The sequence below is a fragment of the Peromyscus californicus genome, unplaced genomic scaffold (genome assembly GCF_007827085.1).
Source record: "Peromyscus californicus insignis strain IS unplaced genomic scaffold, ASM782708v3 Scaffold_11__1_contigs__length_118956290, whole genome shotgun sequence".
NCBI classification, from domain to species: Eukaryota; Metazoa; Chordata; class Mammalia; order Rodentia; family Cricetidae; genus Peromyscus; species Peromyscus californicus.
In genome coordinates, this window is record NW_026294402.1 from 118,286,891 (window position 1) to 118,301,171 (window position 14,281).

The window sequence follows — 14,281 nt, forward strand, 5'->3', positions numbered from 1 at the left end:
AGGGTGTCTTGGTAGTCCTTAGTATTTTCATAAGTTGGGGAGAGAGGGACCTAGAGTTATCTGGTCAATTTCAGAGACTTGCTAAGCTTCTGAGTTCTTTAGTGTGTAGTCATGAGTTTTCCTGCAAGATGGGATGTTTTATCTTGGAAGAAATTGTTAAACAACATGGAGATGTCAAAGAATCAAGATTCTGAAGCAGCCAGTTACATCTACAGTCAAGTGCAGAGAGAGTGAATGTATGCATTCTTGCTAGTGCTCAGCTCACTTTTCCCTCTTTTCATAGTTCAGGACTTGTCTAGTTAGGGTTTCTATTGCTGTGACTAGACACCATGACCATGACAACTCTTATAAAGGAAAACATTTCATTGAGGTGGAGGCTTACAGTTTTGAAGGTTTAGTCCATTATCATCATGGCAGGGAGCACGGTGGCTGGGAATATGGCAGCATGAAGGCAGACATGTTGCTGAAGAAGGAGCTGAGGATTCTACATCTTGATCCAAGGGCAACAGGAAGTGAACTGAGATACTGGGTGTGCCTTAAGCATATATGAGACCTCAAAGCCCATCTTCACAGTGACACACTTCCTCCAGCAAGGCCATACCTGTTCCAACAAAGCCACACCTCCCAATAATGCCATTCTCTATGAGCTTATGGGTGCCAATTACATTCAAATTTCCACAGGACACAAAAGAGTGATATTGCTCACCGTCAAGCTTGGTTGCCCACATCAGTAATGAAATCAAGACAATTGATTATCCCACAGGTCATCTTAATCTAGACAGCCCCTCATTGAGACTCTTCCCAAGTGACTCTAGGTTGTGTCAAGTTGATGATTAAACTAACCTTAGTTGGGCTAGTTCCTAGAAGTGGAATTACAAAATTATGGAGAATAAATATATTACTTTCTAAGAGGTCCATATCAGTTTATTTTGATATCAGCAATGAATAAGTGAATCCATTCTATGGAACTCTAGCTGCATTAGATATTTTTGTTTTAAGATATGTCTTATTTGTTTTGTTTTGCTTTTTTGTTTCTGAGGCAGGGTCGGTCACTCTGTAGCACATGTAGGCTTTTAACTCTTGTTTTCCATGCCTCAGCCTCCTAAATTCTAGGATTACAGACCTATGCTACCATATCCAACTCCTTTTTTTCTAATTTAGTGGTATATGAAAATGTTTTGGGGTATAGTTCAGTTGGTAGAGTGCTTGCTTAGTATGGATGAAGCACTGGATTTAATCCCACATAAACTCTGTATGGTGGCACATAGCTATAATCACAGCATTTGAAAGTGGAAGCAGAAGATCCAGGCCACCCTGAGCTATATGAGACCTTGTCTCCAAAAAAAAAAAATTTATTTGAATCTCTTGTTCTGACAAGGGACATTAGCTTCTTGATTAAACGTTTCTGGCATAATTTCTTTATCATTAGGATTGTGCTAAGGAGAACAAATAGATGCAAACGGCTTCTTCTATATGTATATTCAATTTTAAATATGAACAAAGCCTATATTTCTAAATCACATTGGCATTTGTTGTGAAGGACAAAGTATGTTCCAAATGTCTAGATAATTTGTAAGTATTAAACTTTGTTTTTGACAATTTTTTGACACTCAGGGAAATTTTGGTGTCTGCTTTAGAAGGAATTATTCCTGAGTCATAAAGTAACTGTGTCAAAGGAGTGATGAGCAGTCTAGTTTGTGCTGTGTCGATTTATTGAAGATACTTCAGCTATAGTTTTCAGTAGAAAAGGATTAGAAATGGTTTGGTCCCATGGCTACTCAGAGCCTGCTGAATTAGGTTCTATGATCTATTTCATGTGCTAAATACAGTTTGCTGAAACATAATGAACTTCAGAGCATCTTTGGGCAGGAGTCTGTGAGGTGGCCTTGTCAGATGGTGTGGGAACTCTCCCACTGAGCTTTTCCCTCCAGTAGGGGCAGTTTTTGCGCAGCTAAAAGCCACTGAGGCGTTCTGACTCATTCTTGGCAAGAGATGGTGAGGTGTTAACTGAGGTGGTTCAGAAAGTTGATGATTTGAAACAAAGTCTAAGACGGGGCTTCCTAATATGTGGCTGGTAGACTCCAAAGAGTAGTCCATAGAGAAGAATTCAGGGGCTCAGCCACCCTGGAAATTTTATAAAAAGGGCTGTGTGTGCCCCCTTCTATATAAGCTCATGTGTGTGGGTGCAGTTTTGGGGAAGATGAATATGTAGCATTCATCAGAGGTCCTTGGGGGTAGAAAGTAAGACTTCAGTGACTTAGATGTGGAAGCCTGGGATGGTGAATGGTGAGGAAGGCAGACGGGTAAAGGGTACAGAAGGGAAGGAGGAATAACAACTTAAGTCTCATAGTAGGTTTCACTTTACCTTTCTTTTCCCTCCTTCTGAGTACCATCTAGCTCTTATCCCTGTTGTCCTGGGCTTAAGAGAGTGTGGGTAGAGGAACTTCCTATAGTCTGTGGTGGGTGGACAAGAGCTCTAAAATCTGAAGCACACTTGTGCTTTGCACTGCCAGGAAAAGAACCCCCATGATAGGATTTGGGGACTGTTGCCTTTTCTTCCTAAGTCAGGTCTGCTAAAATCTTATCACTCATAAATACTGGTGTGATTCTTTTTCTAGAGACTTGGAGTTTTGCATGTGGGACAGAAGCTTGAAGAACAAGATGAATTTGAAAAGATTTATAAAAATGGTAGGTAATTTTTTAATAGGAGCAAAGTTCAAATTTTGAAATCAGTATTTTATATAAGAACTTTAGTTGGCACCTTAATCACTATTGGCTGTTATTTTATTTTTCCCAAAGCCTGGGCCGATAATGCTAATGCTTGTGCCAAACAATATGCAGGAACTGGTGCCTTGAAGACTGACTTTACAAGGTAACCCACACTTTTCATTTATATGCCACATCAGTGGCTTGTAGTCCTAATGCTTTCTGGAGTTCTGTGGTTAGCTTTCAGGAAACAGTTTTCCAAACCAAGCTCCTGGGCTTCACGAGGACTGTCAAGATTGCTGGAAGATAAAGCTCGGGCACTGGTGGGTTCCTAGCCTCCTTGGGGCAGTCTGATGCACAGAGAGGGTTAAGGGTTCTATGGTGCTTCTCTAACATCACGGTGCATCCAAATCACCAGTCTGACTTCACAGGTCTGTGGCACAGCCTGTGAGCTGTACCTCTGCAAAGCTTCCAGACAACGCTCCTGCTCTTTTTATTTGTTCTAGGTGCCTTTAGATCTTTTGCGTAACACTGTAAAGATTTCTGGGAGCAAATGTTATTGCTAGTTGCTGTGTTGTTTTATACCTCTTAACATGGGCTGTACTTCTTTTCATAGTTCTTGTTTTTGTAGCTAAAACTGTTTCACTTTCTTGCATCTACTTGGTAATGTTTTAGGGAACAAATACAATTGATCCTCTTATCCATGAATTGTATCTATGGATTTAGCCAGCCACTAATCAAAGTGTTCAGGAAAATGTATTTGTGTCTGTACTGAGCATGTGCACATTTTTTTAATATCATTATTTCCTGAAAAATACAGGCTAATAGCTGTTTGCCTCACACTTACATTGTATTAGACATCATAAGTAACTTAGAAAGAATAAGGGAGTATGAATAGGATACGTGGAAACACTGCACCTTTTTATATGAGGGACTTGAACATCTGTAGACAAGTGTCTAGTAGTGTTCTTTGTTGATATAAGGGGACAACTATATGTATTTCTTGGGCCTGCTAGTGACTTCTTTGTGAAATGTCTATATTTTCAGGGATAATTTTTAATGTCTTTACTGATCATGTATTTTTATAAAAAAAAAAAGTCACTGTTCATAAAACTTAGAATTTAGTATGCATGCATATAATTTAAAATTGGACCTTTCTTAACCAGAACTGGAAAAAGAACTCGGTTGGGACTTATAATGGATGGTTGCAATTCATTATTACGGTATTACAAGAACAACTTTTCTGATGGATTTAGACAAGTAAGTTTGTATTTGATGTTTTTTTTGGCATTGAATGGTTATATCTTTCATTATTGCTCAGTATAGTGAAATCAAATTTGGAAAGTCCACAATTTCCTTCTTTCTTTTCTAGGATTCCATAGACTTATTTCTTGGAAACTATTCAGTGGATGAATTAGAATCTCACAGTCCTTTAAGTGTTCCAAGGGACTGGAAATTCCTGGCAGTAAGAAAATTTTTATGATTTTTTCAAGATTGAAAGTATTGTGTCTGAAAGTGTAGAAAACACCTCTGTTGAAAAGATTGCATGCTGTTTCCCCCACAAAGATAAGACCAGAGTACAGAGAAAATAACTGAGTATTTGCTTTCTTTTGTGACTCTACCATACTTCCTTTTTGTGTAAGAACACATGAGGAACTGTAGAGGAGTCCTTTTTTTCAGGAGAACTTCAATCTTATTGTGATCAGAGAATTGCTAGAGATAAATTTGTGAATGAAAGGCAAAGCGTGTTTGGAATACTGTTCTTTTCTCCTCTGTTCACAAGACTTTGCAGCTTTTCTGGGGCCTTATGCCAGATGGCAGAGTGCTCTGGATGGAAGAGAGGTCTGCTGTCCTGGACAGTTATTTCCCGGGTTTGGAGCAGAAACATGTTTCCTTACATCTCATAACTTTACCAGTTTGAAGATTTAGGTCACTGTGCTTAAACCCATAAATAGTGGTGTTTGATTAAAAGATATCTTGTGTATATGAGCTTGCAGAAGTTTTGATCTTTTCCTAGCTTGGTGGACATACATTGTTTTATAGCCACTGATTATTCCTAAACACCTGTGTTTTTCAATTGTATTTTTCAGTTGCCTATCATCATGGTTGTTGCCTTTTCAATGTGTATCATTTGTTTGCTTATGGCTGGTAAGTGTATTCTTGTGTCATATTCTTTTTATCACTTTTGAGGCAGGGTCTTACTGTTTAGCTCTGGCTGGTGTGGAGTTCTTTATGTAGACCAGGCTGACCTTGAACTAAGAAAGATCTGCCTATCTCTGCCTCCTGAGTTCTGGGAGTGTGTGCCATGCTTGCCTTCTTACATTTATCTTTTAGAATGTTGAATTTGGTTGTTCATCTTGAGTTTTGAGTCCACTCAGTACTTGATGTTTACTTACTAAGTTTAATGAGTAGTTTGATAATTGGGTTTTATTTTTGTATGTGTGTGTAGTGCTAGGCAGCACTCTGCCACTAGGACACATCTCTAATTCCTAGTAGTTTTCTCTTGTTGTTATTAGTGGTAGTGGTGATTCTTTGTTTAAAATCTCATTTTATTTTAAATTAGTATACAGGCTATTTGATATCAGTATGGCATTTTCAAACAAAGTGTTTTAGTGATTCTCCTTCTCCCTTATCTCCCCCACCCCCTTCTGCTTTAATTACTATTATTATCACCTGAGGGGTGCACGTGTAGAAGCCAGAGGACAACTTTGGAATTAGTTCTCCTTCCACTTTTATATCTAAGGATCAAACTCAGGTTGCCAGACTTGCAAAACAAGTACCTTTACCTACTAAGCTATTTGGCTAGCCCTGTTTTTTAACTTAAGGTATATATATATATTTTCTTGTTACCAAACTAACACATAATAATTATAGAGAATATAATTTAGGTAAAAATGAAAAATAAAAGTTGTTATTCTGCCTTCTAGAGATAAGCTAACCCTTCATAATTATTTTAAAATTATTATTTGTGTATATAAGTATGTTGCTTGTGTAAGGCAAAGTGTGTGTGCAATGGTGCATTTGTAGAGGTCAGAGAACAATTTTGAGGAGCTGGTTCTCTCCTTGCACTGTGGGCTCTAGGGATCAGACTCAGATTACCATGTCTATATGACAAGAGCCTTTACCCACTGAGTAACTTTGCTGGCCCCTATTTATAGTTTGATGTTTGTTTTGTTTCTTGAGACAGAGTCTCTCTATTTAGCCCTGGCTGTACTGAAACTTTTATATAGATGACTTTCTTGATGGCATCCTCCTGATGCTCCTCCCCAGCCTCCCATGTCCTTTGGTTCCTGGCTTTCCATAGCACTCTCTGTACTTGTCTTCTAGCATGTTCCTCATTAAACTCATGAATATGAAGAAATTTATTTTTTAGAGGTGGAATATTCTCCTGGTGTATCTGATAGAACTACCATGTATTTTTCTGCACAGAATGATTTTCTCACTGTCTTTACCACCCAGTTATCAGATTTTTGAGGGAGAGACTATTTTGTTCATTGTTTTGTCTGCTGTATCTGGGATATAGTAAACTCTCAGGTGTTTTCTGAATCAGGGATTGGCATCCTACCACCATCACCACCTTAGTCTCTAATATCATCAGTATGCACTTCTTAGGAGAAGATCAGTGTCATGCATCTCTGTCCTCAGCGGAGTTTAGCACTGTGAACAGTCACCACATAGTTTGATACAGTACTAGAATTTGTTGACTAGAGGGAAGAAGCCATAGTAACTTGCCATCCTAGTTAGCAAACTTCTGTAAAGAGCCAGACAGTAAATATTTGTCTTTATCTATTTCATGTTGTCTCTGTAGTATATTCTTTGACCTTCTAAAAATGTAAAACCCATCCTTACCTACAGTGAAAACAGGATAAGGGTATAGGAATTGCTTGCAGTAATGATTGTGATTCTCTGTCAGGTTTTATAGCAGGAAGGAAAAAGGGACAAATCGAGTCAGCATGTGCTGGTTACTCAGAGGCCAACAACTGGTTTCAGTCACTCCCTGGATCCTCTGACTTGTGTCTTAAGAAACACTGCCCAGTGGGTGCCCATTTCCTGAAAGTCACTCCCATTAGATGAGTTTTGTTTTGTTTTCTATGCTCACGGCTGGTTAAAGAACTTCTGGAGGGATGAGAAAAGTTAATCCCAAGATCTTGACCTGAGTGAAGTGGAGGATTCCTCTGGGAAGTGTGCAGTAGCTTATAGGAAGCTTCGTTCTTGACCTGGGAAAAAGCACAGTGGCGCAGTGCTTAACTAGCATGCTTGAGGTCCTGGTTTAGTCCTGCCCTGGTTAGGGTTTTTTTTTTTTTTCCTTCCCAACTTGATGCAGGCTAGAGGCATCTGGGAAGAGGGAATATTACTTGAGAAAATGCCTCCATAAGATTGGCCTGTAGGCAAGTCTATAGGGCATTTTCTGGATTAATGATTGATATGGGATAGCCTAGCACACTATAGACAGTGCCATCCCTGGGCAGGCAGTCCTGGGTTATATAATAATGCAAACTGAGCAAGCCATGGAGAGCAGTCTATTAAGGACCATTCCTCCATGGTGTCTGTTTCAATTCCTACCTCTAGGTTTCTGCCTTGAGTTCTGTCCTGGCTTCCTTCAGTGATGGACTGTAAAGTGTAGGCCAGATAAAGCCTTTGCTTTCCCAGGTTCTTTTGGTTATGATATTTATCACAGCAGTAGAAATCAAACTAGGACAAATCCTCAAACAAACAATAACTTGCCTTCTGCCCAACAACTTTTAAGACTCAGCTATGAAAATTGATAATGTCGCAAATTTAGGAATATTTTTAAGTAAAAAAAAAAAATATTGAATGCTGTGGATAGTACCTGTTAGGTAATGCATGGTGATAGGGGGTAGCTGATTTCCAGCCCTTGCTGTGGTTTTCAAGAGGGAACATAAATGCAATACAACCTCTGATGTGGTAGGAAGTCTAGAAGTGGCATCCTTCCCTTGAATGATCTTACTGCCATTTGACTACATGTGTTTCTCTACAGTTGAGGCCAGCAGATGCAGCAGGGAAGTGAGCCAAGGCTCAGCTCTTCAAAGAGAAAAACAAAATAGGTCTTTGCTCCATGGGTGCTGCTATCCTTTATAAACTCAACCAGTAGAGTTGTGTTAAATGCAGTTAAAATATGTTATGGTTTATACAGTTAATTTAAACATGTAACTTTATTAAAATATACATTCTGTAGCATGTGTTTTTATAGGTATTTTGATATCACATTGATCATAGAACTATGATTAATTAAGCTGTTAGTAGTTTCTTGTGCTAGTAAAGCATTTAGTCTCAATGATAATTATGATTTATGTGGTAGTTTGAAAGAGAGTAGTCCAGTTCTAACAGTGTGGCCTCAGTATTTCTGGGAACTTGTCACAGAGGCAACAAGTTCTTAGGGTTTCACAGCTGATGGTTTATCAAGCCTTGAAGAGTTAAGACCCATGGTTTAAACCTTAAGAGGTTCTTATATTTTTTTCCTGTGGACGTGTTAGTAAACTTTAGTGTGATGTTGTACTGTACAACTAACAACTAGATCTGGCATCAACAAATGATGCATTATCTCTTTTTAATATCAACAGGTGACACTTGGACAGAAACACTGGCGTATGTCCTCTTCTGGGGAGTTGCAAGCATTGGAACATTTTTTATTATTCTTTACAATGGCAAAGATTTTGTTGATGCTCCTAGATTGGTCCAGAAAGAAAAGATAGACTGAATTTGTGTTTGTGGAAAGCGGCTTGGCTTGGAAGACTCCATGATGCAGAACTGGAGTCTTTACTGACCTGCTTTCCACATCAGTCCCAAGGTCTTCTTAGAGCATTTATCCAAAAGCACCTCTCGCGGTCTGGGCTGGGTGATGGCTTAGGATTGATCTATATTACTGCTTTGATGATCTCTTTACTGTTGGGATGGTTATATTTATAATTTGAAGCTGTACTGTAATTCAAATGTAGCTTAAATTCAGCTCACAGATCAGAAGAAATCTATTCACTGTCAAGTTAATCAGAAGTTCACAGATAAGTAATATATTTTAAAAATTTAACTTCTTTCATTATTTAAGACAGTAAAATTATTTTTCTAGCTCTGTTTCATTATTGTCATTGTAAAGCAGCCACTGTTAGCAAGCATATTTTCCATATATCTTTGGACTTTTCTTAGAAGTTTAATAATATGCTAATCCTACTGTGTTTATAGAATGTCTCTTACAGGTATCAAGTAGTTTGATAAGTTGTAATTTCACAGGAAGGAAGAGGAGAATGGGATCTAGTTGTTTGAAGTTTCTAGTAGCTGCCTCTTGGCTTCAGCCAGCTTGAGCTACTTTAATGCCCCAGCAGCTTAAATGTCATGAAAAGTTCAGATATATTTTATCTTTTTTAAAAGGTGTAAATGAAATCAAAGAATGTAAAGTCTGTCTCTTATGCTAAGGGTCCAAAGTTGCCTCTTTTTAAGAACTGCTCTATTGTGGAACATACACTAGACTGGCCAGCTGCTTCCTCCCATATCTTGTGGGAACCCCCCCCTTTTTTTTTTTTGGTTACTCATTGAGACATGCAGACCTCAGAGAAGGTCTTGTGCTAGATTTGATTCACACTTGGGGTAGTAACTGCTTTTCCATGCATGGTACTCTTGCTTTATCACTTTGTCAAGTCAAGGTTTTCGTTGGCTGTCAATAAGTGTCTGAAATTTAGTGCTTCCAGGTAGCCATAGTTCTCCAAATCAAGGACCAACTTTAGTTTATGCATAAAACAGACTGAAAACTGCGCTTCAGAAGCTGTGCATAGTTGTAATTGTAAGGCAGGTTATATATTAAAATTGTAATTATGAGGTTTAGATATTAGAACAATATATAAGGTAGTATCATTACACTATCTTAAAACAATTCAGTTAAACACTGCTATGGTACATCAGTGTTTTGCTTAAAAATATGTAGAGTTTTTTTCTAATAGTAATACCTTATGTTGTCCTTAAATATTTCTAAAAGCGCCTTTATTTTAACATTACCTTTTTTCAACATTATCTTTTATAAACAATAAGAGTTATTGCTTTTAGAAACTCGGGGAAAATCCTGTGTAGCTTAAAATCAGTCATTAAAACTCATAGTAGGATAAGTAAATAGAGCCACCTATTCTGACATGTAAATAAGCATAATTTGTTCCAAAGATGGAATATTGAAGCCCAGCCTATGTCTACTATAGTGTATTATTCAAATGTTACTGGGCATTTCACAGTAAGCACTTCATGTCAACAGCTACAGCAGACACCAAATCTGAACCTCTAATGTGGCTACTTTACAAGGACTAATGTCAGTGGGTTAGGCTGCAAATGATCAATGTTTCAGAGCCCTGCAGTGATTTTAATTCATGTACTGTACATCCATATGCAAAAATAAAATGCCATATTCTTTTCTAATTACTGTTGGTGTTGTTCTGTATTTTTATCAGAGGTGGTATTTTTCTGTCTTAAAGCAATGTTTGATCATTATGGAAATACTAGTCATAAGTAAACAAGAAAACCAATAGCATCTAAACTTTACCAGTGATGATCACCTAAGACATTTTTATATATTTAACATTTTTTATAGCTAAAGCTAAGGCAACATTTAGTAATATATAACATTTACTGAGGTTTAATGTCCATTTTATATTCCAAATTATAATTATACTTCCAATTATAATTCCAAGTTATAATTTGCTTCAAAGTGATATAGGTTGCAGGGTGATAAGGAAGTATGGGTGGATAAATAATACAGGTTGCAACTGATGAATGGGAAAATAGTACATACTGAAAAGTATTTTCAGGGCTGAGGATGTAGCCCTGTTGGTAGAGCACTTACCTAGTATACATGAAACCCTGGGTGCGATCCCCAGGACTCTAAGACCTGGCATGGTGGCCCACACCTGTAATCCCAGCATGTGGGAGGTGGAGGTAGGAAAATCAGATCGTTATCCTCAGCTACACAGTGAGTTTGAAGCCTGCTTGTGATACATGAGCCTAAGGAAATAATGAGTAAACACCTTGATTTAGGAAGTCCTTGCTTATGTGGGAAGTGAGATGAATTTCCTTGAAAATGGCAACCAAGATATGTACACACAATGTACATATGTTTACACATCTACATATATGTGTGTATGCTTTGTACATATGTACAATATTTTCATATCTATATAATATGTGTGTGGATGCTTTAATGCTTTAAAGATTTATTTCCATATTTCCTTAATTTCCCCAGGTTCTTAGTGAAGTAACTTCAACAAATTGTGGTAGGTAATTTGAATGTACTGTTCGTTCACTGTGAGAGAAGAGAGACCAGTTCTGAATGGCCTCCTCATGTTAGTTAACCTATCACTGTAACAAGTTGTTCCCACACTTAGTGGCTTGAAGTAGTCCATGATTACTTGTACTTATTGTCTCAGTTTCTCTGCTTCAGGGCATTCCACAAGGCCATATTTAAGATTCTACTGAAAGCAGGCAGGATCCACTTTCATGATTCAGTTCCTCCCATGCTTGTTGGTTTGAACATCCATGCTGACTCTGGACTGAAAGCCATTCATTCTCTTCAGACAATTTTTACATCATAGCCAACAATGTTGAGTCTGCAATCAAGATGAAAGTGTTACCCTTCACGTTTACTGTATCCTTTGCACTAGAAGTCAGTGGCTCTGGCTCATTCAAGGGGAAGAGATTACACATAAACATAAGTACCAGGAGATGGTGATCTTTTGGGAGGGTATAGGAAACATATAACCTATGGTCAGTAGAATACCAGGGAAGTAGAGGACTAGTAAGTTGGAAGTAATTGAGGCTTTTTGGAGAAGGTGGAACTTGACCAGGACAGAGGTGAGCTGATTTAATGCTGCATAGCAGGTTAGCTCAAAAGAGAGACTGGAGAAAGGGTTTGCTGGAATGCCGTAGGCTGCTGGCCTTGACTTGCCATGGCCTTCTCACTGAGATGAGCACTAGTGCACTCCCTCCCCCCAATTTTTTATTTTGTGTGTTACCTGCACGTATGTGCTCCATATGCATGCCTGGTACCTACAGAGTCTAAAAGAGTGTGTTGGAGTACCTGGAGTTAGGGACAGTTGTGGCCATGTGGGTGCTGGGAACTAAATCTGGATCCATTGCAAGAGTAGCAAGTACCCTTACCCACTGAGTCATCTGTCCAGCTCTAGCTTCCCTTTGTGTGTGATTATGTATATGTGTGCATGTACCTTATGTGTATACAGAAGGGTGTGGTGGTATTGTGTTCCCCAAAATATTGTGCACGCTAATAAACTTATCTGGGGTCACAGAACAGAACAGCCACAATATTAAACATAGAGTACAGGCAGTGGTAGCACACGCCTTTAATCCTAGCATTCCAGAGGCTGAGATCTATCTGGATCTCTGTGTGTTCAAGGATACAGCCAAGCATGGTGACTCGCGCCTTTTTTTTTTTTTTTTTTTTTTTTTTTTTGGTTTTTCGAGACAGGGTTTCTCTGTGTACCTTTGCGCCTTTCCTGGAACTCACTTGGTAGCCCAAGCTGGCCTTGAACTCACAGAGATCCGCCTTCCTCTGCCTCCCGAGTGCTGGGATTAAAGGCGTGCGCCACCACCGCCCGGCTGACTCATGCCTTTAATCCCAGAAAGTGAGCCTTTAATCCCAGGGAGTGATGGCAGAAAGCAGAAAGGTATATAAGGCGTGAGGACCAGAAACTAGAAGCTTTAGCTGGTTAAGCATTCAGACTTTTGAGCAGCACAGTTCAGCTAAGAGGCATCCAGTCTGAGGAAACAGGATCAGCTGAGGAACTGGCGAGGTTGAGGTAGCTGTGGCTTGTTCTGCTTCTCTGATCTTCCAGCATTCACCGCAATATCTGGCTCCAGGTTTGTTTTTATTGATAAGAACTTTTAAGATTCCTGCTACAGAAGGGGGCCAGAGAAGGATGTGAGGTGGCCTGCTATCACCTTCCACTTTCTTCCTGAGACAGGGTCTCTCACTGGAGTGACAGTTACATCTATGACCACTGCGATGCAGTCTCTGGTCCTCATGCTTGCATAGTAAGTGTTGTCACTCATGAGCCATTGCTCTAGCCCTCCACCCCCTTTTTATTTTCGTAGTTCTTGTTTAAGATAGTGTCTCACTATGTAGTCCAGATTGTCTCCAAACCTGTTATTCTCCTGCCTCCTAAGTGCTGAGATTATGAGCCTATTCCAGCATATCTGTTTTTCTTTCATCTTTTTTGTTGTGGGTGGTTGTTTTTTTTGTTTGTTTGAATTTTATAAAATTTTTGTGAAGGCATATTTATGGATCCTTTGAACTCAGTCCTCATAAGTGGTTATATCTGGAATCCATGTCTCTTTTAATTGTTGTTTGTGTTACAGTACATATATTCCTGGGATGCTATCATAATACACTTTTTGTCAGTGCAGTATGAAATAGCATCTCATTCTGGCATTTCTCTGAGAATTGAACATCTTTTCATGGTTTTGGTTTTAATTGTCTGTAGGTCTTGTTTGGAACCTGTTGTGGTCTTTTGTTCCTATGGATTTGTTGAAATTGTGTTCTGGAAGGGAATCATTTGTTAGTTGTAGCTTGTCTTCCTGTTCTCTGATACAGTGAATGACCATATTGCTTTCCTAGCACCTTCTGTGTGTAGCAGGGATCTTAAAAGTTCTTATTAATAAAATCAAACCTGAGCCAGGTATTGGGGTGAACACTGGAAGATCAGAGAGACAGAACAAGCCATAGCTAACCTCACCTGGCCGACTTCTTAGCTGATTCTGTTTCCTCAGACTGGAAGCTTGAGTCCTCATCCAGAATGGATCTCAGCTGAACTGTGCTGCTCAAAGCCTGAAAGCTTAACCAGCCAAATGCTTCTAGTTCCTGGTCTTCACACCTTATATACCTTTCTGCTATCTGCCATCACTCCCTGGGATTAAAGGCTCACTTCTTGGGATTAAAGGCATGTGTCACCATGCCTGGCTGTTTCCAATGTGGCCTTGAACTCACAGAGATCGAGGGATTTCTGTCTCTGGAATGCTAGGATTAAAGGCGTGTGCTACCACTGCCTAACCTAAGTATCTAGTGGCTTTTCTGTTCCCTGACCCCAGATAAGTTTATTAGGGTACACAATACCCCTCCAAGGGCAAGTTTTGACAGCTGTCACTTTTAGGTCGCATTCTATCCATAGTCAATTTGGGGTTATAGACTGTCAATTGAGAGGCCAACTGGTTTTTGTTTGTTAATTTAAAAGGTTTTTTTTTCCTCTTTCCTGTACCCTCTGCAGTTGGCTGCAGCTCTGCTCCTTGGCTCTACTTTGGCTCTCTCAGTGATGATGCTAGCCTCTTTTCAAACAGAAGGAAGAGAAGCCTCTGCTCAGAAATGACAACCTCTCTTGCTCATATTTCATTGGTCAAAAGTGATAAAAATGACCAAATCAGAAGTTAACTGAGGCCAGGGAATGTTCTCCTACCCTTGAGGGGCAGTGCAGAACAGAATGTCATTAAGCTTAGCTGCTTACTGAGAATGTTGTAGCCCTCCCCTGCTGATTTGAATGCCGAGTTTTCCTCTGTGTGTAAGTGTCTGGGGGGCTTT

The 14,281-nt window shown here is 39.3% G+C and overlaps 1 protein-coding gene across 2 annotated transcripts in view; it reads left to right on the top strand.

The window, feature by feature from the left end:
- Nucleotides 1–10,119, top strand: part of Sacm1l (SAC1 like phosphatidylinositide phosphatase) — a 70,671-nt gene extending 60,552 nt beyond the window's left edge. For both annotated transcript variants that reach the window (XM_052725698.1, XM_052725707.1), the window contains 6 exons: nt 2,619–2,688; nt 2,800–2,872; nt 3,873–3,966; nt 4,079–4,171; nt 4,797–4,854; nt 8,289–10,119. In XM_052725698.1, coding sequence (XP_052581658.1) covers nt 2,619–2,688; nt 2,800–2,872; nt 3,873–3,966; nt 4,079–4,171; nt 4,797–4,854; nt 8,289–8,425 — 525 coding nt within the window. In that variant the 3' untranslated portion in view covers nt 8,426–10,119. The remainder of the gene's footprint in view (nt 1–2,618; nt 2,689–2,799; nt 2,873–3,872; nt 3,967–4,078; nt 4,172–4,796; nt 4,855–8,288) is intronic.
- The last annotated feature ends 4,162 nt before the right edge of the window (nt 10,120–14,281 follow it).